This window comes from Melanotaenia boesemani, chromosome 3, assembly GCF_017639745.1.
Source record: "Melanotaenia boesemani isolate fMelBoe1 chromosome 3, fMelBoe1.pri, whole genome shotgun sequence".
Classification (NCBI taxonomy): Eukaryota; Metazoa; Chordata; class Actinopteri; order Atheriniformes; family Melanotaeniidae; genus Melanotaenia; species Melanotaenia boesemani.
Window position 1 is genome coordinate 34,317,026 of NC_055684.1, and position 27,974 is coordinate 34,344,999.

Here is a 27,974-nt window from a genome sequence, read left to right on the forward strand (position 1 = left end):
CACACAGTTTTTCCACAACCAACCACACAGACAGGTTTGAGCACACATACGTATGAAGCTATGTACAGTATTAGTGACACCATTTGTCTAAAGTATGCTGGAGTGCAATCCCATTTATCTCTGAAAATCCATGTGTCTTTATTGTTGGAACTGAGGTAAGGGCAAATTTATGTGACTTTTTTTTCCCATCTTGGAACGGCAGCTGTCACACGTGGACACACATCTGTTACCCACACCACACACTTGATATGAAAGAAGCAGTTGTCCTTTTAGTTACTGCTGCTCCGGTCCATAACCGTGCAAGATGTTAGTTTTGTGGTTTTTGCCTTTATTCTTTTGGAGGACTGTAAAACGTTTAATCTGGGCTATTTTAACTAAATCAAAACAAAGACTGAGCCTCTTCTTGTCAATTTTTTCAGCCAAAAAGAAGCAGCTAGTCAGGTGTAGAAAAGGTTTTAACAGCCTATCAAAGCTGATCATGGGGTGAACATCCACCCAGCAGGAAGGAGGCTCAATTTTCCTCCAGCGCCTGACATCCTAACAAACACACATACACCTGTACGTTTCATTTGTACTCTGTTTTTCAGGCCACCTTCCAAAGAGGGAAATAGAAAGGGCACAGATGCTTGTCCTCCCAAAACTGATTTACGTTGGCACTAAAAGACAAGTCGTAAGGGCTTTTCATGCACCTCAAGGCTTGCCAGGTACTCTGCTCAAACAGGAAGGAAGTGATACAAGATCATGCAAAGTACAATGCTGCTTTCTTTCAGAAAATTGGTCCCACCTCTTCTAAAATCTGTCATGTCTTATTGGATGACTGAAAAACAATACAATCCCGGTTGTTTTTGGACCTAAAAAGGGACAGCTTATTTTTTATTCCTCTTCTTGTTAATAAGGTCAACATAAATATCAGGATTACTGTACCCATATGTGTTGAACTTTTGGTCCCTCTAGAAATCTAGTTAATATATTCTGCTGCCATCCAACTGGGAAAAGGGGCTCTTTCTGAACAAATGCCCGTGTATGGTGACAGATGGGCTTGAATGTTTTTAATAATATTCCAGTAATCCGCGGTAGAGGAGTGATTGATTTGTTGTGAGATTTGAGTTTATGGTGAGTTATTAGGACTTTGTAAGCTGTTGTGGTTTAGATTAGTATTCTTTCTCCCAACTATCTGTCGCTTTTGGAGGCAGCCTCTGATTGGGACATATGTCAGACTAGTAAGATAACCAGATTGCAAATGACTTGCCTTCGCCTTGCTTACCTGCTGTGTGTGTGCTTGGTGCTGTTATGTCAATAAGAGAGAAACGGAGAACGTAAAGGCCTGCATGTATACTTTTGAAAGCTAAAATATAAGAATAACAGACATCCTCTCCCCTATAACAACTTCAGTCAGACTTTGTGGGTGTTTATTTTGTCTGTTGTCTATCCAGGGATTGCTACCCACTCCCCTGTCAATCCACCCCTCAGTGTGTCGGGGGATGGTAATCCATTCTTCCCATATGCAGATAGTGACGGTGAGATTAGGCAGACCCTGCGAGAGGATTAAGGCTGCAGGGTTTGGCTCCCCATCTATCTTGCATCCTCTCTAACCATCTAGCCCCCTCTGCCACCACCCCTCCACCTGCTTCCTGCCACCTCCTTGTGGCTTTCAGGCCCTCAACCACCCTTTACCCATCTCCCTTTCCTCCTCTGGGCACATGTCCATTCCCTGGAGTGCAGTATCTGTTTAGAGGTGGAAGGCAGATTAACCAGGAGAGCATTTAATTGTTGCATATTTGGGGTCTGTTTTGCACATAATAAGGGGTACATTTTTACAGTACAGCTACAGTAATTGACTGGTTTGTGTCACCGCAATTTGCAGGTTTTCCTCTGATTTCCAACAGTTTTCTCTTTATTATAGTTTTTCCTTCTCTTAAATCCTTAGTTTTGCCCTCTCTCATTTTCCATTTGTCTCAGATGTGACCCACATGGTATGATGCACTACAAAGGGCAGAGAATTTGTCTCAGTGTCACTCTTCTTCCTTTCTCATCATCATCCCTCTCTCGACACCTTCTCCTCCTCTTTCTCCCTTCTAGTGTGGAGTGTAGTAATTGATATGCCAACGGCAATAAATCAGCAGAGCTTTATGCTCTGAGCAGCGACTGATATCTGATCGGACAGGTTTAGCCTCTTTGGAGGAGAGGAGTTATCCAGCTCAGCTTCACCAACAGCTCACCACTTCACCAAAACATCCCACCTACTTTTCTGGCTGTCTTAAAATAAAAAAAAAAAGAAGATTGAATTCAAGCTCTGGAAGGACCCCCTCACTTCTTTGGACCTTATTCCAATTCCTAGTGCCCATAGGGATTCCATGCAATCCTGTCAATTGATAGGATGTGCCAATATCAAATCCAATCAACTTGCCCTCTTACAGTCTGCTGTCTCTAATGCTTTCCCCTTAAGCGATGGAGGCCTCGGCTTCCTAGATTCGTTGATTGCCTATTCCCAAAGCTGCAGACACGCTCTGGTCCAAAATGATTGACATGTTTTTCCTTGATGGTTCCAGATATGACAAGCAACCTTCTTTCAGTGCTCTTCCCACCATTTCATTTAAGCTCTGGAGGAAATTGAAATTGAAGAGAGTTTGGGGGGATACGCATGGTGAGAAAAAATGGAGAAGTTTGAGAAAAAGAAATGTGAGCAAGAAGCAGGGACAGAAATGATCATCAGCAGTCGGGTTTGTCTGGCAAGAGGGGGGTTGAGGTTTAGAGAGCTGCAATAGTAAAGACATGCTTAGTGGGATTCTTTTATCTACCCTGTTTTCACCCCTATAAGTCTTAAAGAGTGTTTCATTATTCCTTATTGCCCATTAGATAACAAGCAACCACAGACACCAGATGCTATGTTTTTGTGGAATTCACACTTATATCAAGCTGTGACTGGACTAAATGAAGAGGAATTACAGCAGAGGCAGCCTTTCTTGTCTTTTTTTAAGGTTCTCTCGTTCTTTATCAGGCATTTGCTCACTTAAAATGACAAAAGAAATTGAGGCAGCCAGCCTCCCTACGCGCTGCCACGCTTTAAATTGACATCTGCTCTCATCTCGCAGCCTGACTGTACCGTTGAGCAAGAAATTAGTTTTTTTATAAGCCGGATCGTCACTTTATTGCAGCTGCTTGTGCCAAAGAGGCCGCGATCCGCATCAAGTCATTTTAATCTCATAGAGTGGAGAGTAAGGGTATATCTGATAGTCGCGGCTCCGACCCTTCTGTCTCTTTGCTGAAGTGACTCGATCCACAGGGCTCCCCTGGTGTTTGATTCAAGGGAAGTCTTGATTTGAAATGCATCACAAGAGCAGCTTTCTCTTTGGTTCCTGCTGGTGCTTGCACAGCCTTTGTGGCCATGCAGCATTTGCTTCTAGCTTTCTCTCACTTTTTGTTCTATTTATTTTTTTTGCTCCTCTTTTCTTTTTTAATCTCTCCTTTGTTATGATTTTGTCTTTTCCTGGCTGAAAATAGGATGACTGCTTTTACCTGAACCTGGCTAGCTTTGTGTCAGTTGAGCAATGGTTTGCTATTTCATGACTATCACCCCAACTATTCCTCATCTCTCCCACTTAGTCTCTTCTTTTCATCATAGTTTGTAGCAATATTGATTAAAATTGATGAGCAATGCAATGACAACTCATACTGAGGTGTTTTATTATTTAAATACTTGCAAAAATACATTTTCCTCCCTCTGATTATTTATACAATTGCCCTTAAGCATATCTTCTTTTACTGAGCTGTAAAAAATGTGTCTTGAAACAGACTGTAATTCATTCCTGTGAGTTTGGAAAACAGGCCGTACTCCTTGACTTGTGTGCTCAGTGATAGATAGTGTTTGTTCTGAGTGGTCTCTCTTTGTCTTCCATTTTTCCTTCCATCTGTATTATATTTTTGCCTCATCCTCCTTTCCCTCCTCACCTCACTGTTGTGTCTATCTTTCCTGATTTGCTATGGTCATAAACACTTTGCACGGGCACTTTGATAGTCAAGGTGAAATTGAAGAGTCGGGTCTCAGAGAGGTTTCTGTCCTCTTTTGCATAATCAGCATTTACAGTCGAACTAATATCCTGGTATTGCAGGAGCATGAGAGTCCTGTTAAGTAGCAGCATGTGATTTCCAAACTTTGTTCCTCATCATCTTTGTATCTGAGGATATGCTTGCATTTTGTAGTCGTCTCCTTTTTTTCTGTCCTCTAAAATTTTCCACCTGTCCTTAAACATGCTGCCTCCAACATCTGTAAGGATCTGCAGATGTTAGAGCATATTATATGCTGTGGTAAATATATTTGTTTATCCGTGACAAGCTTGAATAAAAGTGATTAAAATAAATGTGCATTTACCAAATATCTGCCCTTTATGTTCTTTATAAATGAGTAGGTACAAGTTTGAGAATTTATGACGCAAACATGTTTGATAAATAAAACATCAACAGCAACAGTCACTTTCTGCCCTGTTAAACATTAAATTTGGTCCACCTATGTGTAAATGTATTCAGTTAGCCTTTGCCAATATGCAAGAAGATGTTGCATCATGGGAAGCAGAGTCTTCAGGTGCATGCTCTGCTGCCATATGAGCCCAGTACCCATTACCAGCTGTTAAAAGTGCAGGGGAAATTTCACTAAGGGGTACTGGTTAGTATAGTATACTATTCAAACCATGACAGGAAAGCCTCTTTGCAGACCTGGCTATAAACTGTTGCTGTTTATGTAACAACACTTAGTAGTTTTTCAGATGCATATCTCCTCCAAAGCAACAGGGTCACATTAAAAGTTCTGAAATATTATCAAGTGCAATGCTGTGAGTCTATAACTCTTCCTAGACTTGACTTGTGTGCACCAAACCTCTAGTGTTAAGTCCATGCCTCCCCTGCTTCTTTGCTTATAATTCAGTGTGGACACACATTTGCCTTCCAGGCTCGGTTTGATATTGCTTGTATTTTACCGTGGCAAATGTCAGCTTGAATTTTTTCTCGTTTTGGCTGTGTAATTTTCAGGCCTTTTAGGCCCCTCTGCCTCCTTGATGAATAATCAATAGGAAATGTTCCTTCGATGCTAACACATTTTTTTTCCTACCTTCCAGGGCTCCCACCTTGTGCCTCTGTGGATGATGTTCCTGATGACTGCCCACAACGCTGAAAACAGGACAGCGGATCAATAGGAGTTTTATTTCCCCTTCCCCAATCCCTCTCTCCCTGAAGCTGTCCTTCCTTAAGTTCTGATATTAAAGCAAAATAGAATAATCCTGACTTAGAAATAGGGTACTGGAGCTTGTACTCCTTCTGTGCCTCTCTTTCTCCTTCCCCATCCCCCAAAGCCTTGCCTCTAGACAGCCCAGACATGTATCCCCTCGCTCGGTCAGTGGCTTCCCCTGGCCAGAGGAACTTGTTACTCCTCTTGGGGTTTTTACTCATCATGAGCTCATCCACCTCTGAAGGCCAACCCCCACCCTTCAAACGGTTTGCCCCTGCTGAGTGTTTGCTCACACATCTGGCAATCCACAACAAGACTGGAGAAGTGTATGTGGGAGCTGTCAACTGGATTTTCAAGCTGTCTAGCAACCTGACTAAACTCCGAAACCACATGACTGGTCCAGTGGTGGACAATGAGAAATGCTACCCTCCGCCAAGTGTCCAATCCTGCCCTCATGACCTGGCTCAGACCCCCAATGTGAACAAGCTTCTCCTTATAGACTACGCACAGAACCGTCTCATTGCCTGTGGCAGCACCTCACAAGGCATCTGCCAGTTCTTGCGTTTGGATGACCTCTTTAAGCTTGGTGAGCCTCATCACCGCAAGGAGCACTACCTCTCCAGTGTGGCAGAGTCGGGTACTATGTCAGGAGTGATCATAAGCTCCCCACACAGTCCTACCAGCAAGCTATTCATTGGAACCCCTATTGATGGCAAGTCTGAGTACTTCCCCACACTGTCCAGCCGCAAACTGATGGAGAATGAAGAAAATGCAGACATGTTTAGCTTCGTCTATCAGGATGAGTTTGTCTCATCTCAGCTAAAGATCCCTTCAGACACACTATCAAAATTCCCTGCTTTCGATATCTATTATGTTTACAGCTTCAGCAGCGAACAGTTTGTCTATTATCTAACAATGCAGCTTGACACTCAGTTGACTTCACCTGACGCCAGTGGAGAGCAGTTCTTCACCTCTAAAATTGTCCGCCTCTGCGTGGATGACCCAAAGTTTTACTCCTATGTTGAGTTCCCCATCGGCTGCACTAAAGATGGGATAGAGTACCGTCTGGTGCAGGATGCCTTTTTGGCTCGGCCGGGCCGGCAACTGGCCAACTCTCTGGGGATTTCCGAGAATGAAGATATCCTCTTCACGGTATTCTCCCAAGGTCAGAAGAATCGGGCAAAACCACCCAGAGAGTCAGCATTGTGCCTGTTCACCCTGAGGAGGATAAAGGAGAAGATCAAAGAAAGGATTCAGTCCTGCTACAGGGGAGATGGGAAACTCTCCTTACCCTGGCTGCTTAACAAGGAGCTCGCCTGCATCAACTCAGTAAGCTTAAACCTTTGTGTTTCTTCTGGTTTCTAAGTTCCTGTTTACTACACTGTCTAAACATTTTCCTGAGAATGCTTTATTATATTAGACATCACTCCTTTTTTGCAGATATGCTCTGCCAGCTTGGACAAATCCAAATTCCTGATGCTGCTCCTGTTTTTCAGTGTTTCATTAAGGGATTCTTACCAGCTAAACCTCAGCCTACTTACTCCATATTTAATGATAAAACCCAGGCCTCTGGTGCTTACTAATATATTGCATCTTACTTCTGCTGCCTTTTTTTCTTCTTTTTTTGATGCACATTTTCCCTCTCCACAACCTCTTGGAGCTTTGATTTAGCCAGACAGGGGACATCATTAGCCCAGTCCCCTGGATTTGTGAAATGTCACTCAGGAGAAGCACTGGTGCACATACACACTTGTGGATACGGCATGGTTGAGTGCACTGCAGTGTGAGATCCTGAGGGATAGCGCGAGTTAGACTTGGTTTTCACTAACTGATCCACAGTGCATGGCCCTGCATGCATTACAGAGGACACTACTTTCACAGACGCTGACATTCACTCACACCTGAGACCAGAAGACGCAACAGAAAAGCACACGGTGTAGTTCCATCAGTCCATTTTATAAACACCTGCTTACATCCTTTTATTTTTTTCTGACCTTCGTCCCTTATTCTGTTCCTCTGCTCAGCCACCGTCACACCAGTTTAGTGTGCTGCACTTTTCAGTTGACCACCAGTCTCAGAAATCACAACTTTTATCTTTTAAGCGTTTAGAAAGCACTCACTCATCCCCTCCAATTCTATGTCTCTTAAGATAGCTACATTTAAAGAGCTGTTTTAGAGGTTTTTCTTTAAATGTCAGTGAACACATTTTTATTGGTGGATGTCTTTATCCTACACACTTATATGAATGCAAAGCATTCACCTGTGTTGCACATAATGAAGTGTCTTCATCATTAGTCGGACCATCATTAGCTTGACTGCACAGATGTTTTATGTGAAAAGTGATGTCATTTATACTGTTTTTTCACCTTCTGTAGATGTAGTGTCTTTGTTTTTGGTGGTTGTCTTTATTCTTTTGTTTATCTCTTATTATAGCTTTAAGACCAGAATAAGATCGTCTCATTTATTTAAATTAGACATTTGCTCTACTGCAGCCAGAGCAGTCACTGCAAATTACCAGCACAGAGGGCAGAACAGGCACAAAAAGAGTTTTACTCCACCTTCTTTGTGATACCCCCAGTCTGGTGTGCCTTCTAATACATGTTTTTACTAAACTACTACATATTTTTTACTTGTTTTATTTTTATGTTTTTGTTGTTGCATTTTTATATTGCTTTTATTTTGTAAAGCACTTTGACTAGCTCTTATGTGCTTTATAAAGTGTTTTATAAATAAAGTTGAGTTGAGTTCCATGTGCCAAGTAGATGATTTTTATCCTGAAGATTGTCTTAATGCTGTCAGGATAGTTGGAAGACTCATCCTTTGTGGAGGATAAGTTGAAATGCACTGTGTTGGCTGAGACTACAAACCATATTGCTGCCATGATGACTGAACGGTGCTGTTTTCATTGTGTGATTTGTACCTTTGTAGCAGTAATTCTTTCCACTATGAACTACAAAAGGTATTCCCCTATAGCCTTTGAGTTTTTTTATATCAGTTATTCATTTAAACACACATTCACTGATAGGTCTCCCTTTGCCACTTGTTTCCCATCCTATGCTGCCAGTTTTGTTGCCATAGTTACCACACTTTTGGTGAGGATTATGTCCATCGATAATTCATCATCACTTATACGTTATGTCAGAAACGGTGGGCCTATTTAAACTGTCATCAGTGGTGATGTAATAACTTCAATTAAAGCTGATTGGCCGACCCCATGACAGCAGCGAGGCCTGAGAGGTCAGCTTCAGGTTAATGATGTCTGCACCATTGGCCCTAAAAACTGACCTAATGTCAGCTGCCCAACTCTGACCTCAACCTCTGTCAGCTGCCCAAGGGATCTCCAGTCTGATATAATTTTTCAGTGTGAGAGCTGGTGCTGTGCAGAATAACTAAACACGACAAGAACGACCACATATCAGCTATACGGGCATACTCAAACACTAAATATTGCTACAGCTTAGTGTGGATGCATCTATGCCAATAAGTGTAATCCGAGACCGCGACAATAGTATTGTATGAAAATAATTTAAACGCAACTGAACTCTGATGGAGATCAAAGAAGCAAATTCTGCTTCGCCTAAAAATGTAGGTCTCAGTTTGTTTCAAGTGAATCAAGAGCAGGAAATGGGCTACTACTTATATGGCTAAAATAGAAATTACCCAGCATTAACCAATAGATAAGTGGGGGTTTCGCCTTCATTGTTTGTCTTACAGTTAAATACTAATAACAATTGTACATTAGTAAATAAAGGTGCGTGATTTGGCTGAAATGTTGTCCCACATAGTAAAGTATTGATAGCTTTAGCATTAAACAGCAGCAGTATGCATTAAGCTAAAGTTGCCACAACACAAATGATAGCTTCTTGAATATTATTAAGTAAAATAGAAAAAATGCATTAGAGAAAACTTTGTCTCTGATTTCTGCACAGCATCAGAGATAGACCTCATAAAATTGTCTTGCAGATGTGGCTCCTGTTGGTAAGAGTTTGACCATAAAGAAAAACCAAATATGCCATCCCCCCATCTTCATTTCTCCAGCTGATGTCTAACCCTGTAAGCTACCAGCATTTGGATCTGAGCCCCACCCGGGTTTTCTCAGCTACTTTAGGAATTCAAATGCAGTCTGAGTAGTGTGGGAAATGCTTGGGAAGGTCGGGGTGGAGGGTGAATATGTTTAGGGTGACCCAACTGTGGTGCAGTGGAGAGGGCAAGGCAGAGTGGGTGGTGGTGTTCTGGGTAGACCTGGACAGCTGTTAGCCACACAGCCATGATGGATGACCAGGAGTTCTGTCAGCTCTGTGTGTCAAGTTTCATTTGTGCCGGATTTTAATTTGCCTCCATTGTTAGGATGGTACATTTACACGTTTAGTGACATGGTGGCAGTTTTTGCTTAACACAAATGTTTGGGCACATAGGGAGTAAAACACAATTTTCCCCAACAAAGCGGAGGCATACATCACATTTAGCACCTCTGCTCTGTTACCAGACTATATTTGTCTGCTGTTTGTGTGTGATACAGTGCTGCTTGTGTGTCTCTGTTTTGTCCCTGAGCTTTATTAGTGAACCCCTGACCTTCTTCCCAGTTTGAGAGTGGATCAATACAAACCATTTCCACAAAAGGAGAGTAAGAGGGTGGAAGAGGGTTGCTAAGTTAGGGCTGTGAGAGAGGCAGATGACTGAAAACAGGAGAGTGCAGTGGAAAGGGAGGAGAAACAAGAGAGAGACTGTGTATAAAGGTGAGAGCATGAAGGGATGAACAAGTTTCAGTAAGTAAGCAAGAGAGAAGCAGCCAAACCAGAGAAAGAGGAGAGGGAAGGAGAGAAAGGTGCTATATGTGGGTGGATGTGAAAAAAAGGACCAAAAGAGAGCTTCAGAACCAAAAGAAGAGTTGGATGCCAAAGCAACATGCAGGAGAGAGTTCAGGAATTTGAAGGATAGTGTTGAGGAAGACGGGGTGAGAGAAAAAATAAGAGTGAAGCCGACGGAGATGCCTGAAGGGGAAAGAGAGGGGATTAAAAAAACATACAGACACCAAAAACAGGAAGAATAGCAATGCATTTTTTCTGGAAGTAAACTGGCAAGTTTCTCAAATGTGAAGCTTTGATCAAATTATTATTTGCATTTTTCATGTTAGCTTTCCACAGACAGGGATTTTAATATTTTTAGTTGATGAGAACACAGAAAACCAAATCAAGTTACAGGTATGATGAAGTATGAGGAGAAAGTTTGATAACGCCATACACTGCGTTAGTGTTAGTCTGCTGCATTTACAGCTGTTCAAATTTCATTAATTTAAATTTGGTTTAAAGTTAGTTTTTCTATATTAAAACAGTCATACTCCAGTCTGTACAGATATTAACATCTCTTTACAGTCTAACTATAACCTGATTGAAAAGGACAGAGGATGACATGAGAACAGGGCGAATAGATGAAACAGATAAGAAACGGTACAGGGGCTGGAACAGAAACGAAAAACAGCCAAGAAGGGAGCAGCAAGCCTTTTACAGCCAACGTGTGCTGGAAGGAGAGGCAGTGATTCACCGACTGAGAGGAGAGCAGGGCGAGGGGAAGAGTGATAGCCTCAGAAATCTTTTCACTGCCAAGAACAGCTTGAGAAAAGGGCGGATGACAGAAAGAGGGGAGGGAGATGGAGGGAGGGGAGGAGAGCGTGATTGAATGCTGACTGCCGCACAAATAATATCGGTGTCCGTCACCTGGCCACTGCACTGTCCTCTTCAGCAGTATCTCTCTCTGTCATGTCAACTCTGGGAGTGTGTGTCATGGCTGTAGCTGCCATGGTAATGAGGACTCTGGAGCTCAAGATGCCTTTGATGTGCCTATAAAATATTACTGTGTTTAACAGGGTAAACTCCAAATAGAGAAAGGCCCAAAATCTTTTTACTCTGGGGTCTCTTTGCAGAATATATTATGTTGCTATATTTATCCTCTTACATGGTGATATCCAGTTTTACTTCACAGTAAACAAACAACAAACAAGTGCTCTTCTTCAGTTACAGAGAGTGCATGGGAAATTATGAAACTTAATATTTGAGCAGCAAAATAACCATCAATTGGAGTTAAAGCCATGAAAATCATCAGTTTATAAGTTAAATCTGTGTGTTCTGTTGGACTATTGTAAGCTTTAAGATTTTTCTTTTTGTTCAAGTTGCAATTGAAGCTGTAGCTTCGATTTTCATCTTCAGTGGACAAGGGATGGGAATCGAAAACCGGTTCCTCTCAGGAGCTGATTCCAAATTTTCCAAAGCATTGCAATCGTGCGTCCCTGACTACAAATAAACACTCTCGGACATGCAGGTCTGTTTGTTGCCGGAAGAGACGGATCCAGAGCATGGCTACATCTCATAAGGTATCATAACAATGGCACAAGCTCTTATGTCTGTACCGGAGAGACCAATAATAGCAGATTATAGAACAGACCTATATCCTTGTGTGGAGGAGTCCGCAGCCTTATCACTACTCTGCTCCGTTCTCCTTTAAATGAGTAGAGTACTTGGACTGCCTGAAGTACGCCTGCAGTATATATTCTTATAGTTTCCTGCTTTCTCTGGATGCTGGAGAGTTCATCACTGACAAACTTTGAGGTTTCCTCCTACTTGTAAATATATTGCTTCTGTATCTCTGTAGGCTGTTAGCAGCTTGTTAGTTAAGCACTTAGCTCACCTGTAGGCACAGGTGTGTATATGTGCTTCATGGAGACTTAAGTAGGCTGTAGTCGGGCATGTTGTTTATAAAATCCATTCTGAGACTGAATTGTTGAAACAGTTATGGGGGGAGTATTTTGCGACGTGCTTTCTGTGTGGGCCGTGTGCACTACAGAGATCAGAGGAGAAATTACATGCAGTCGTGTAAATAAGACAACTAACATTACACTGTTCAGTTGTTTAATGAAATGACAAAAAATAAACCTGTGTTAAAACAAAGTCTAAAAGCGGGCGGGTCGCCAACCTAATATCAAAAGGGGAGTCCTTAAATAATCTGTCCTTCAGCTGGTACATTCCTTATTCTCCTGGGAAGCAGCTATGGATCATTTCTATTTGACACAAAAGACTACATAGAATGACACATGCACTTCTTTCTCTTGATTAGAAGATGGATGGGAACGTTTTGAACTTTGTCACAAGCCAATGCATCACTCAGGCACTCAATCATATTGAGAGTTGGACTCAAGTAGTCATCTTTTAGGACCGCATTCACCAGCTGTTGTCTGGCCAGCAGTGTCAAAGGTGAGATTCAAAGCTCGATCTGAAATCAATAGTCCAGTGCTCACTTTTTTGTGAGTTTGATTTTCTATTATTTCTGCACAGTGTTAGAAATGTGGCTTGTGAAAAACATGCAGTACTATGGTAACGCGTTCCTTGGAACATTTTCAGGTTTTACATATTTTATAGGTGTTCATCTTCAGTCATGCATGTGGGCAATGAAGACATTAGATGTTAAGATTTTCCTGCTGCTAAAGCTAAAGGCTACCAGTAGGAATGTCAGTTACTTGATTTCACAATTGATCACAGTATTAAATGTGGTGAATTCATAGAGATTTTCTATAAAAGATCATGTCAGAACCTTAACAGCAACCTCCGGCAAGCCATTGTAATTTTTTTTATTATTTTGCCAAAGATTGTGGGCATTATTTTTTAATTAGGGATAATTTTGTGGGAGCTTCTATCTCCCCACAGTAAAGAATCCTTTAAAAAGTTCCTTTGGATCACCCCAAAATCTAATCACTTAATGTTATATGTTAATTGTTTGTTTTGTTAAATTATAATATTTGATAATTGTAAAATTTTGATTTTTTCCTTGACAATACTTATCCTTAGAAAAATCTGTAATCGTGACATCCATAGCTACCAGCTCACTGAGGGTTTGTTTGCTCTGACTGATGATCGGGCTGCACTCGTCTACAGCTGTGTGCAGATGTTGTAAGGGATGTATTTACCCATAGTTGATATGAAGCCACTATAGAGTTAAACTATGTGGAGCACCCAGTGACTTCTCTTTTTCTCCTTTAGAGACGTGTTGCTTGTTTATTTAGTTTCTACAAAGCTTTCATTTTCATTTGTGGACATGTCAAAGCTTAAAATGATAGTGGGAGTGTTTTGCTGTTTATAGAGCAGAAAAATAAACATTACAGAAAATATATAGCACCTCTTCAGCCCCCATTAAGACAACTGAGCAGACTTTCATTAATGTGTTACAGACAAGATAAAGTGGAATTGACTGTGAGGCCAGCTCCTAACCTGATTAAACCCATCATTAAGAATATCATGTAGTGAATGTAACACAATTGTGGTCTCTGCGAAACACCATCTTAGTTCTGTGGACCTAATCTAAAAGGATGTGGCGACAAATGTGTTTAAGTAATTAAACCTGATTAATTGAGCCACAGTTGATGAACAGAGTTAATTGACAGTCTAAATGAGTTGAGCAAGGAGACAGTAGTTGGATGCCATGTTTTAAAGTTACTGGTACTAATGAGTTTATGTCAGTTAATATTTGAGGACTTGCATTTTATTTGAAATAATGAAAAATACAGTTTTGATTTACATCTCAATGCGCTAACAGTGTCAAACACTGCTTGTTCTCATTCTGTTTTTACAGAACAATAGACCACTGTTAGAAAAGACCCCATAGAGACTGCGTGTGAGCTGCTTAATTCCCTTTTTCTGACCTTTCTTCTACTCGGAGGAGTGTTTAGCTCCACAAATCAGCAGCTATAGCAGCACTTTAATGATACTAATTGCCAGTGTAATTATGTATTGATTGGTACTGTGTGTGGGTGTTGTGTTGCATACATCATTATTAGGCATAATCAGAAAATGTGGGGAAGGAGCTGTGCCTGTATTTCACATGCGAATAGTATTGGATTGTTTGTTTTGCTCAAAGTTTCTTTGTGGGTGCTCACATCTGTTTTAAGTTGATCTGAGTTTGATTGATGAGTTTGATTACATGCACCTTACGTCATCTGCCTCTCATTATTGCAGGTTCAATTCATGAACACCAGAGATATTTGAAGAAAGTGCATCCACTTGGGTGGAAAATCTTGGCTAGAAGTCCAGAACGAATGTTACAGGCATTTCCGTTCATATTTCAGGACTCCAGTGCAGGTGTACAAATGGTCAGTGAGAGGGGAGTAGCTGGAATATGATCTTGTTTAAAATACCTTTTGCTGTTTGAACCCTTAAAAAACGGAATCATTATCCCACCGCTGGTCAGAGAGCGGCTTTTCCAGAGAACTCCGAGGTGAAGTACTTTGCTTAAGGGCACCATGTAGTCCTCTTAGTTCTAACTGCCTTTGCGCTTCTATTGGTACATATTCATTTTCAAGTAATGGCATTATTGTGTGCATTTAGGGGTGCTTCTTGTATGTGCTCCATGCACCATGTAATATTTCTCTGTCTTTCCCAGTGAGTTTTGGTCTAAACATGTGCTAACAGCTTGTGGAAGCACTTCTCTGAATGCATGCCAACTCTGTGAGGTTTCACTGTCTGCTTGGAGTGCACTCAACATTGAAATTACCACCCTGCACCCCATGAATATGGAATGGGTGCAGTCATCTCTTTCTAAATTATTGATCAGTGAGGATCGTGTAACATATTCTAGAAAAAAGCTTTAGTGATTCAAAGAGAAATAGTTTATAGATAGTTAAGGAAATCTCTTCCCCAGCATTTTTCTTAGACATTTTATCTAGAATTGTAAACCACCAAGCAGCTGGTCTTTATTAAATTGGTAATGCATCATACTTAGAGTCACATGTTTGAGACACAACCACTTAAAGCCATTTTCCCTCTTGCTACACATCATTATATAAGGGAGGGACCTATTTTCCTCTGTGGCATTCATGGCAGCTTATTTTGTCTGCAGTTGTTTGAGCATATCAGAAACACAAACTTATGCATTGCTACAGTTAACATCAGATTCTAGGCTGTCAGGTTGCTCCTCCGCCTTATACATCTGCACATAGGGCACATCCGGATGTGCTTGCAAGCACATGCACACAAATTCAGCTGCTCCTTGTGTTTATTCGACTTGAAGAAACTCCAGCAATGTCTCCATGAGTTCAAAGCTCCCACTGATGGGTTATTTATAAGCTGCCCTCTCACAGAATCTTTCACTCTGCTTGGAGCCAGCCTCTCTCTTTTACACACACACACACACACACACACACACACACACACAGATCAGGTGAAAGGCACCTGCATCAGCCAGCATACTCATGGTGCTCTTCGTGGGTGTGTGTGTGTACACTGTGAAAATCTCTATCATCTGATTTGAAACCAAGGCTACTGAGGAGCAGCGCTTTTTGTATGCTTCCATTTTCTGCTCTTTACTTCTCTGTTGCGTCTTTCACTTCTCTGCTTTCTCCCACTTTCACTTGCAACCACACCTCCACTAACATGCAAAGAAGCAGATTATTTCATGCACGTGCTGTTGAGGTACATATACATGGAATCAGTAAATGCATCACTTATGCACATGTAATGTTTGAGAGTATGGGCGTATCTTTTTACCTCTGAGGAGACAGCTGATGACTGTTGAAGAGAAGTGCATCTTTTTCCTGACTGAAAAACACATCAACACACATACATGGACAGAAACACACACAGACCTGCCGTGTTATGTTGAAATCACACCGATGCCAGCTTTCTCAGCACAGCCTCTACTTCTTTCCGTCTCTGTGATATTTTTTTCCCCCTTCCCAAACTGGTTTATGCAGAGAAACACTGAAATACAACATGTTCCCAGTTTATTTGCATGATGTTGAATGAATAAGTGTTTTGTGTTTGCCACATGTTTTCCTCCCACCTTAATTGGTATAATTCACAGTAGTGTATCCAACAGCACCACGTATGTTCCCGTACACAGGCCTGTGTTGTTAGCTGTTCCTGTATGTTTCACTGAATAGACATGACTTTTGACAAATCCCACTTGTGCTTAGTGTAACGTGTGCCCAAACATCCCAAACATATGTTCCTTATGCAATATGTTAAGTAAACACCAGTCATTGGGGAATGATTATTTAACCTTTCCTTCAGCATCGGCCAGCCAGGCACATCTGCAATCAGTCGGCTATTATGGGCCAAGTGTGCACACGTGTTTGGTGCCGTATGAATGACTGTATTTCAGCGTTTTGCAGCACGAAGTGGGTGAAGCAGCTCCACCCAGGGGAAACTATCACAGTAATGGTAGCTAGTCAACACGTGACTTCAAACTGTTTCTAGAAACCACTTTGGATTTGTGTGTGTGTGTGTGTGTGTGTGTGTGTGTGTGTGTGTGTGTGTGTGTGTGTGTGTGTGTGTGTGTGTGTGTGCACAATCCTCACATATTGTATCAGCAGTATTTGTGTCACATGTGACCCTGAATATCAGCTGACAACTCACATCCTGCAAATGTAATGATTCACTCCCAGCTTGTATGTTAGGCCCACTATAAAGCCACTTTCAATTTCTTAATATATTTCTAAAATAACATTTTTTTGTTTTGTTTTTAATTAGGCACCTTTTTAAATACTTCAGTGGTTCATAGAATAGTGTAAAGTAGCTTTTCCAACAACATACACATTTCTCAGATAATGAGCATGATGTCTGGACTAATGTGAGTTTAAAAACAAAGCAAAACAGAAAGAAAAGTGCCAGAAGAAAAACTGTGAAAAGATATTTGGATTGCCTAAATTCAAATGTAAAGAAACCAGAGGGAGCTCCAGGCCTTTACACATTACAGTATAGACAAAGTAATAAATTAACTGATTGATAATATTGGTAAAATTGTAAATGGCTGAAATAATCAGTAAACCCATGAATATTACACATTAGTATAAACACCTATACCAATGCCAGTTAACGAAGGTTTGAAAAATAATGTTAAAATATTGGTAAAAATCACACTGCCTGAAATGTGACACATTTTGTTGGGAGGAGGTCCTCAGAAGACAAAACAAAAACAACAACAACAACAAAAAGGCTAATTCGGTTCAGTTCCAGTGATCTGAAAATCTGCAAATCCATTCAGTGTGAAACACATGAACTCCCTGAAAACCAAAACAAGAAACCTCCTCTTCTGTATTTGTGAGACTTTGCTGCCAAAGTCACTGGAAGGTTGTCGGCTTAACCCTCTCATCCCTGCCTCTTTGAAAACACTGCAGAGCTATAAATGCAGTCTCCAGCCAATAACCGGGCAGAGACCACGGAGAGGAATATTCTTTCCACACTGAGTATCAGCTCCAGGTCTCGTGGGAGTATTTTAGTGCTTTGAATTGCATAATACGCTCAAGAATGTTGCTCCTGTAAAATGTTTCCAACCTCAAGGGAAACGCCTTTTATTCCATGCTGATTTCTGCTGTTTAAACCCTCCAGACTTGCAAAAAAGATGCAGCACCTTTACCCTCCAGTGCCCCAGAGAGGCCTGTATAGGCTTCTGTGTGTGCCTGTTAGTGTGTGTATTGATGAGGTGGGTGCTGACCCATTTGGGCTCTTATGGCAACTGTATACAGCATTTCCAACAATTACTCTCATCCACAGATGATGGATTAACCCTTTTAACTCAATTCCCTTAGGGTCTGACGTCACACGTGTATGTGTGTGTGTGTGAGAGAGAGAGTGGTTGACTAATCCAGGCTGATGGATTTTTTTTTCTGTGACTATATGGTTTGGTATAAAGTTTTATGTCATATGAAGATGATGGGTTATTTTGCTTTTATTGCTAAATCTTTGTGTACACACAAAAAATAAACTGTGTGTTTTGGATTAGTTATGTGTGCACGGGTTTATCAGCCAAACTGTGTGTGTGTTTGTGTGTGTGTTGTCTGTCACTGGCCTTTGTTCTGCGGGGAAGAAATTGCCCCCTAGCCATTCGGTGTTACAAAAGAAGGTTGTTTCAGGTAATAGCTGTGTTTGTATCTGTCATTTTCTTAAAAAAAACACCCCCATACGAGCAGAAGCCTCCATTAAAACATGCTCTTTTCTTCTCTTCTTTTACCATGTGACATAACTGTGCAGAAACAAAAAGAGGGTAAGTGGGACAAGCAACAGTAGCTGATAATCCTACCACCTCTTGGAGAACATGAAGAAGGTGTGTTAGGATAGAGATTAAATCGAGTGAGATATGGAGTGAGAGGGAACCTTACTGAAGATGGAGAGACAGGTAGAAAAAAACTGTTTATTGAAGTTTGATCAGTTCTCGTTGAAGCTAGAAGCGGAAGAAGAAAAAAGAGTGAGAATGTCAACAAAGGCGCTACGTTTTATTGACATGTGCTGAACTGCAGGCAGTTTAGGGGTGTGTGCATATGTGTGTGTGGAGGAGTGTTATCTCTGCCCCTGTGTGGATCAATCAGATGATGTAGTGATAAGTCTTTGGATTACACTGATATTTACACAGTCACCAAGTGTAAGTGTGTGTGTATCAACTCACATGTGTCTTCTGGCTCTAGTTAACACACCAGTGGCCACACGGAGACGTAATGACTGACACCCTCCTCTGTGCTGTCACATTCACATTTATTCTCAGTCAGTAGCAATTTGGTAAAGCTGCATCAAAAATGGACTCTATAATCAAATTGTGGACTAGTACGATGTTATTTTCATTATATTTCATGGTTAGCATAATTTTAATGTACTTAATAAATCATTTTTATCTTTAAGATGTCAAAAAACTTCAAAACCGTTTCGTTTACAATTTCTTAGTTCTCAAATAGATGTCAGGTTGTGTTCAAATCAGCGTTTTATTTTTCATTAGCAGGACTAAAAAACAGATACATCAAAGCTGTAAAAAATCTAACATTTTAGCATACTTGAGAAGTAGGAACTCTTTCAGGAATTAATGAACAAATCATTTAATCTCTAATCAAATCATAGCAATAAGATTGATGCCCTTGAAATCATAGAAAATGTGTTAGTTTAGCAAAGCATTCAACATTTAAAAGGCATTCATTCATTCATTGTGGCACTTGAAGCCTTCTTTATTGATTATACTCTGAGTGGGAGTGTGTGGTGACTGGTTAAGGGATCATATGGGTCAGTGAATTGCCTTGGGTGATGTGGCCCTCGTGACTCTGGAATGCTCCTGATATTGTCACATGGTCGCCAGCATTACCGCCGTGTCACTACCATGACCGAACACTCCAGAGAAAAAAGGTTTAGCATGGTGGGGTTCTGCTGCATTTATGTGTGTGTGTGTGTGTGTGTGTGAATGGGCCTTTATTTGAATAGCCTACTTAACATGTTGGGAAATGGAATCAAAGTATTAAAGTCAGACGATGCACCAATAGGCTCCTCTGCAGTCCCACTGGGAGATGGAACAAGTGGCATGGACTTGAACACAGCTTGGGTGCTTTCAGGATGTGCTTTTAGATTGAAATACTTTGCATCCTGAGCTTGAGCCTTTGTTATGTCTCATATTCTTTCTTCTTTTTGTAAGGTTTTAGAATATAATGAAAAGAACATTGTATAATTCCGCAGCGATCCTGTTGATGATGTGAACATTTTCCTACTAAACGAGACCTGCTTTGTGGCAGTCCTCCTCGTAGTGATCGGGGAAGAGAGTGAATCTTTCCTGATTTTCTCACTACCCTATCATGGCATTTTTAGAGCTAAAAACTCAGCTGTGTAAACATCTTAATGCACAATAAAGACTTCAAACCTCATGTGAGATGGAAAAAAAAAAACTCCTACAAACAGCATAATGTTTTGAATCTCCACAGAAAATCTACAAAAAGGACTCTTCTTTTAGCTTGTTCTTTCTCTTTTTCCTCCAGCCTTTGCAGATAGATGACAACTTCTGTGGCCAGGACTTCAACCAGCCTTTGGGGGGAACCAGCACCATAGAGGGCACCCCTCTCTTCATTGACAAGGAAGATGGCATGACTTCGGTGGCAGCGTACGACTACCGCAGCAACACTGTGGCGTTTGTCGGCACACGCAATGGAAAGCTGAAGAAGGTAGGGATTTTTATGTTGTTCGCTTTCACTGTTAAACACCTGTGTGATGTTTTTCCTTTTGTTTAGAATAGAGTAGAATAGAATAGAAATACTTTATTAATCCCTTTGGAGAGTCCTCAGGGAAATTTGGATACCAGCAGCAATACAACACCAACAGTAAAGCAGGACAAGCACAAGACACAATATATACAGGTACAAAGCAAAATAGAGGCAACAAGGTGCAAGAAAAGCACAAATAGAATGCAATAAATAACAATAAGATAAGTTAAATAAAACAATATAAACAAGCATTGCACGCAGTAGAGGTGGTACAGATTCCCAGTTCACTATTGCACGTATAAGTTATTGCAACTGTTTGTTTATATGAACAGATGGAAATATCAGGTGTTTGTTTTTTTTTGTTGTTATTTTTTGTAGTTTATTTTTAGCGCTGCATTTGCGATGCAACATTAAAGCCTCTAAAAAAAAACATCTTTTGGGACAAATCCTAACTACTATTGAATGGAACGACCTGCCCATGTCCTCCTCTGGCCACGACACTGAGCTGCACACAATGGTTAATTCTCCCTCACAGGGATCAGTTTACATTTAAATATAGCTGAAATCACAACAAACTATTGTCCATGTTGATTTTATTAATCAGTGTTGTATTTGTAAAATTAGTGACAGTTTTATTAACATTTTCTTTTTACTCAAGTCTTAATTTCAGTCACTATTTCAGACTTATTGTGTTGCCTGATAACAGAAACAGAAAAACATGTAAAGGAGGAGGACTTTTTTTAGGGAATTCATTGGTATTTAGATCACAGGGAGTCAAAAACAAACCGATGTTAACTGCTGACAATGGACAGAACAGTTCTTAAGTATTAAGTTAGCCTCTGTGAAGTGTATATTGCAGGCTAATCATAGTAGATTCAGGTGGATCTTTGACATCTGTAAGATTTATAAAAGCTGCTATGGTTTCTCCCTTCGTGATTGTCTTGATCACCATGTCATATATTAAAATGAAACTGCTGCATCCTAATGTGGTACACAGTTTTGCCTCCTCTAAGAGGTGGCCTTCCACCAGTCCCACAGCTGTGGCTAGTGAGAGGCTTTTCTGCTCATGTCAGCTATACAGCTGTCAGTTTAGGAAGGGATAAGAGTGGTGATAGATGAAGTCCTAACTGATTTTTTTCTATTCCACTGAAAGACTTTAAGTCGATATGTTTTATAAAAGTAATTTTTTGTGAGCAGATTTCTCTCATTAGGGATGTTTTTTTTCACACTTATGCAGCTTTGTCCTCTTTTTGTAAAGAGGGTGATGATGATGGTGATGATGGTGATTGCACAAGTTAACTGCAAGTTTAGTTTTTGGGATTATTTGTTAGTTGCTGGCATCTGGCATAATTACAATTCTTGTTGTGTTGTTTGGTTCTTTTAAGCCTGCGTATTTGTTACTTTGTGTGTGTATCCAGTCTATGGAGGGCAGAGCTCTCGGGGTAAATGGTAGCTTATTAGAATTCAGCCCATTTCTCTCCTCACTGCTCAAGACCTGTCATCCATTCAATATTATGAATGTATAATCAGCCTGTGTGATTTTGCGCTTTTAATGTGTGTTTGTGTATGCACGCAGTGTTTGCGTATTTGTCACTCACAGTATGTATAATAATGTGTGCTCCTGCGATGGCATGGGTTTGTGTGTGCATGTGTATATTCATGTTTATGTGAAAGCAAGAGACGACAAACAATACAACGTCGACTAAGATTCAGTGCTGTGCATTTGTCAGCGTGACACCCATTCACTTAGCTTGGCAACAACTCCTTTATTTATTCAGCTGCTCTCACATGTCTTTTCTTCTGCACTGTTGTGCACTCTGGTTGAGGTATATGTGTGGAACATCACCTGGGAGAGCATCGCTGCTGTCGGTTGTTCTGTGCTGTTGTCGTGTGGGTGCCTCTATATGTGTTTGTTTATTAACAACAGAGCCAAAGAGCCTGCAGTTCTTTTGGCTGCCTCAGATAACCAAGAAATAATAAAAATAAATCTGGCCCAATCTGATATGCAGGCACACACATTCACACACTTGTTCTTGGAGCTATTTTAAAGTGGCAGTTTAGGGTAAAAAAGGAACAGGGAGAAACTGGAATAATAGTGTGATAAATTGTTTGGTCATCACATGTCAGCGTTTCAGTGTTGAGTTAGTGTTCTGCTTCTATGCAACCATGTTGTTTGGTTTTGACAGCTTTAGAGTGCATCCTGACCGTGATTAAATGACGAGTGTACATCTTGTTCTTACACCTTCCACTGGAAACCACTCGTGTTAAATGTTTTTTTTTATGTAGTCACGACTGATGTTGTGAAAGATGCTATGTTGGAAGAGTAGATGAATGTTCTTGTTCACTTGATAGAATGTTAAGAGGTTCCTGGAACAATAGTCATCTGTTTTAAGTACAGTTACCCAGTCTGAAACATTTCCTTATTTACCATTTGGCAAAACCTAAAGTGCTTTGATATCCTGCTTCACCTCCTTTCAGTTTATTTTTAACTGACAATGATGTTCAAGGTTGTCCAGAGCAACAAGACAGTAGCATAAACACGTTAAAAAGCAAGCACTAATGAAGTCCCTTTGTGCTCTGTTTTGCCATACACACATCCACTCCCCCTTGTGCACACACTCACAAGGGAAGCTTTTACTAATGAGTTGTGGTTTAATGGGACACAGATAGAGGAGATACGGAGCAGAAAGAAAGATGGAAAGATGGAGCAGATAGAGCAAAAAGCAACAGGAGGTGGAGGACGGAAGGAAATTATGAGAAAAGGTGATGTCCACTAATTCTGATGTTCATCCGGATACTGCTGTGGTCAGGATGTTACTGTGTGCTGGCAGTCTGCTGCACTTAACATTTAGGATAAAAAGCCTCTGATCCCTTTAACTTTTTTTATGATCTATGGCTGCTTGGCCCCACTAATCATAGGAAGTGCTGTAAGAATATGTGTGAATGGCCAAATGTGAGCGAGTGTATAAACACTTTTAAGTGTTCAGAATGACTAGAAAGTGCTATATAAGTACAGTTCTTTGTACCAGCTGCATACTGTACCTCACTCTTTGATCAAAATAACTGTGTGGGATGAAATATTACCATCAGGTGCACACAAAATCAAACTTCTGCTTTTTCAGGCATTGTTGAGCAATTACAATGAAAGGGTATTCACCGTGATGTGCACACTTGCACACAAATACAAAGTCTCAATAGGTGGTCTGAGGAGATGCAAAAATAAAAGAGGATGGCAGTCGATAATCCAATACGTAAATGTAGATGCTTTTTTTTCCTCCTCCCTTTTGGACGCTGTGCACACGATTACACACAGACATGAGTTAGGATTCCTCAGCTGCGTCCTCCATCAGGGGGCAACGTGAGCCATCTGTTAAGTGTATGCGGTCAGTGTGCCAGGTGGTCGGAGCCCCCAGTGCCCACTGTGTGTCCATTGTGGCTGTGCCAGGCTCAGGTGGCTGGATGCGGAGGTACTGCCCAATGCCCATTCATCAGCGCATCAATGAGGCAAACCACAGATCCTGACGACAGCAGGAACAGGCTGTTACAATTAAAAAAGACTAGTTTTAATGGCAAGTCTGAAACAAAGAAAGGAAGATGTTAAAACTTTTAGAAATTACACACAAATACAAATGAGTCCTTCACAATGAAACTCTTTGTGTTGAGAACACCAGAGTGACTGATGAATGTCAAAGATAACAGGCCCAGTAAAAGGGCTTCCATTACCCATTTAGCATCAGTTGTTGCTGTGCAATAACATGGACCACTATCAGCTCTGTTATAATAAAGAACGAGAGGATGATGGCATCTGTGAAGCCCCTACCATCTAAAAATGAATTACTCGATGGAATTTGTTGTAACCGCTGTACACACAGCAGGTCGCATGAGGCAAGTGTTAGATGTAGAATCTGGGAGTGTTGAAAATGTTCATTTATTACTCTGAAACAGCAATGGCCTTTTTTTTTTAAAAAAAAAAAAAAAAACCATAAAAAAAAAAAAAAATGATTTTACTTGAAAGAAATTAAGTGAACAAAGTCAATCTGAATCCATACATGTTTTTTTTATTAACACTGAGCTTCTATAAATTGATCAACGTGCATTAAATACTGTGGCACTGGTAAGATTTTCTGTGAATTTTCTCAGACCTGGTTACAGCTGTAATGGTGGGTGTTGTGTGGCTTTTCGAAGGTTAATAACAACTGACAGTTTGTCGTTTCTATGTGTATATTGCTGTGTGAAGTCACTGATGTACTCCACTGGGATTGTCGGTGTCACCATTAAAAGACCATGTCATGCCCTAATTGACTGATGATTCTTATTCTTCGGGTGCATAATGCTGCGCTGTCAAACTCCCCTGTGTGTATGTGTTTGTGTGTGCAGGCATGTGCATTTAAATGTCCGTTACCACCTCTATTTGTTGACAGGACCATTCCACCCACATTTGATACTGATAACTGATACACACTGAGTTTTACAGGTTGATATTGTCAGATACAGAAGTATTGTGAAGGAAATAATAACTTTTCCTCCATTTGTAATATATTTTGTTAACATGAACATATGCTGAAAGTCAAAGTCTGAAAATATGGTATAGGGACTTTGTTCCTGATTCTGTATGTGTGTGTGTCATCATTTGGCTCAGCCACTCGAGCCACGAGTTTCTTGGCCTGGGCATGAAAACAGAGACTGGCTTTGTGCAGGCGTTTGGTTGCTCTCGGTCATTAGTTCACACAACTGCATGGGGTCACGCAAACACACACACAGAGTATGAAAATGTTGGGGGGTAGAGATGTAGAGAATGATGGAAGAGATCAGATTTAGTACAAGCTGTAGAGGTTAAGACCAAGCTTTCAAGGCAATGCAGATATTTCATACTATGCATTTAACAGAGTTTTTCCACTTCATTTATTTCTTTTCTGAGTGCCATCAGTCTTCCAGTCTTATCAGGATGTTCCCAAATTAACAGCAAAATATGTCATTTTCTGCTGCGGTCTCTGCTCCCTCCTGACTACACAGCTTTTAAACAGCTTTTTCAGATCCAATATAGACCGGTTAAACCGTAACATGAGTGTGAGAAGCCAAGCATATACTGAGAACCCCCTCCTAGCATGCAACCTAGCATGAAATCAACTCAAGCAAATGAACTCATTGGCTAGCAAGTTATGATATTTATGTGTTTTGCCTCTGTGTTTTTATAATCAAGGGTGCTGCTGCAGCCGACTGCGTGATGAAAGGCTGTTTGTGTGTAGATGGGATTGGAAAAGCAGTTGTGAGTTTAACTGTGAATTAGGCAATACGGCTAAAAGAATTAAATTCATTTTTTTCAACACTATAAAAAGTTTGAATCTCTTTGTTTGTTAAAATCTAATGTTCAATGACTAGACAGGTGTTTTACAGAACCTTAAAGCTCTATTTCTATTGTCTACTTGTTCACACACTGTGTTGCATCTGTTACATAGAAGACTCACTGAGGGTTAGGAGCAGACAGCTGTCAATACATTGCAACACTACTTGGATCTGACGCTGCGACACAATCATGTCCCGGATATGTGCAATTACCTCTATCGCATTAACTAACATTGGGACATCTGGACCACATTTGAGCCCTCGGACATCTTCATGTTACTATACTTGGATAAGTAAATATTGTTGAAGACTGTCTACATAAAACTTAATAACACATGATCCTTGAGTACGTAACTTTATTTACATTATGTTTGGACTGTAATTGATCCAGCAATGTAAACACAAAGGGGATTTCACTGTGTTCCTGTGCTTTTTACACAATTTTATTATATCCTTTTTTCACCTTCAAATCAGTCCAATAGTAAGATGATAAGTTTTTTATTCTTCATGCAGCTGTAGCGCCATAGTTACTAGCTATTATTTTCTTCTAGTTGTACTAATTTAATATAGACTCAGGCAGAGAAAAAGTAGAGCCCTTGCTTGTTTGAGAAGTTTGAGGAACGTTATGTCCTCCAGGCACTCTCAACAGGTAAAAAAATCCAAGCTGCAAGCTTCTAAATGTCAGCGCCTAACATGTTGCGTAAGCAGCCACACAGATACAGGCTGCAATGCATTATGTTCTAAGTTGATTTATGTAGTGTACGGCTTCTGTACACTACATTTGGCTTGCCTTGTGATGATTAAGTAGTACACTATATAAAAAATAAAACTTAGTTTAGAATTCAAACAGCTCTACAAAACTGATGTATGGTGGATTTTACTGTATAGTGAGCAAGTGGATGTTTCAGATGCAGCTGTCGTCTTTAACAGAATGTGTGACATAATGGCTTCTTTGTCCTTTCAGTAATGCTAATTATTTGAGTAAATTGGCTGAACCAAAAAAAGTGTCTGAAGACTGATGTAACAAAACTTAGTAACAGCAAAAACATTAAACACAACTAGAATTTCTACTATTGAGTCTTTTTATCCGTAGCATGTAGCTGTTATGGTTAGCTACTGCTAACTTTTACTATGGAATTATTCTATTTTACTAGCAAAGATTTCAAATACAACTTACACTACTGTCATACCTTGAGAAGTAGTTTTCGTAACTGTTGTGTGAAAGACAGCAGATTTCATAAATTGGACCATCTTTACATTGTGCTGTAACACAAATGTTAATGTAGTTGAAGTAAATTGATATATTATTCATCTATAGAATAAATGCATGCATCTCCATATGTGTGTACATATGTGTGTCTAACTGAAGCATGTGGCTATCAATTATCTCTCATCATTGCCAGCCTGAGTATTTCTCCCATCTGCTAGCACATCCTCACATGTGGCTACACTCAACCTTGAACGGCACACAGCGCCTCCATATGAACGCACTCTCACGCATATTTATCTGCAGAGACGCGGTCAAACCTCGGGGATGTCTTTGCAGAATTTCACACAGTGAAAATGTAATGCATGTGTCACTTTAGGCCTTTGGTGCTGTCATCTTTGTTTTAGCTCAGGATGTTAGGGATGACATAGGGTGTTGGATGCAAGCTCCAGCAATGTCCAGAATGCATCCACCCTTGTCACTGCAACTAAAATAGCTGCTGTTCAACCATGGTTGTATGAATTAGTAAAAGAAATCATCTAGTGCTTCCTCATTTGCTACTCTTCCTCTGTTTTCCCTCTCTTTTTCTGTTTCATTTGCTCCTCACATATTCTCTTTCCGCTCTCTTTCTGTCTCCTTCTGTGATCAAAGATTCATCTCCCTGATAATACTTGAGCTTTTCCGTGTGTTGAGATGTAGTTATCGCCATTTTTCTCTCATCATTTTCTCTCATTAAAGAGAAAAGCACGCACATGCATACACAAAATGCGCAAACATGTGGGGAGTTGTAAAAAAGCATGCGTCCAACTGTCACACACACACACATTCATTCATTCATTCATATTTAAAACATGGATTGTAGTGCTTAAGTTGTGAGGGTAGACAGTAATGAGGGGGCTCCTTAGAAGATTTTATGCCATCACATCTTCTCTACACTCTTGTTCATGAATCCACCCACACAGTCTCATTAAAGCTGTGTCTCTAACTCTGCACCTTTGTCCTACAAAGTCTCATCTGCCATTATAACCCATATTTCCTACCTTACTAACAAGCAATCGTGACACTAAGGGGCAATATCAGGTGATAGTCCTTCTTTAATCTTAATGTATATCTTTTAATCTCACTGCCAACTATTATACACTAATACAACCAGTGCTGCGATAAATGTTCAAAGCTAATCACTTTTAAAAAGCAGGATAAGTTACAGTGAGCTCCTGTGT

The 27,974-nt window shown here is 40.5% G+C and overlaps 1 protein-coding gene across 6 annotated transcripts in view; it reads left to right on the top strand.

Annotated features, from left to right (window-relative positions):
* LOC121636690 (plexin-A1-like) overlaps positions 1–27,974 on the top strand; it is a 190,814-nt gene that overhangs the window by 31,567 nt on the left and 131,273 nt on the right. For all 6 annotated transcript variants that reach the window (XM_041980425.1, XM_041980427.1, XM_041980426.1 and 3 more), the window contains exons 2-3: positions 5,109–6,547; positions 19,983–20,165. In XM_041980425.1, coding sequence (XP_041836359.1) covers positions 5,366–6,547; positions 19,983–20,165 — 1,365 coding nt within the window. In that variant the 5' untranslated portion in view covers positions 5,109–5,365. The remainder of the gene's footprint in view (positions 1–5,108; positions 6,548–19,982; positions 20,166–27,974) is intronic.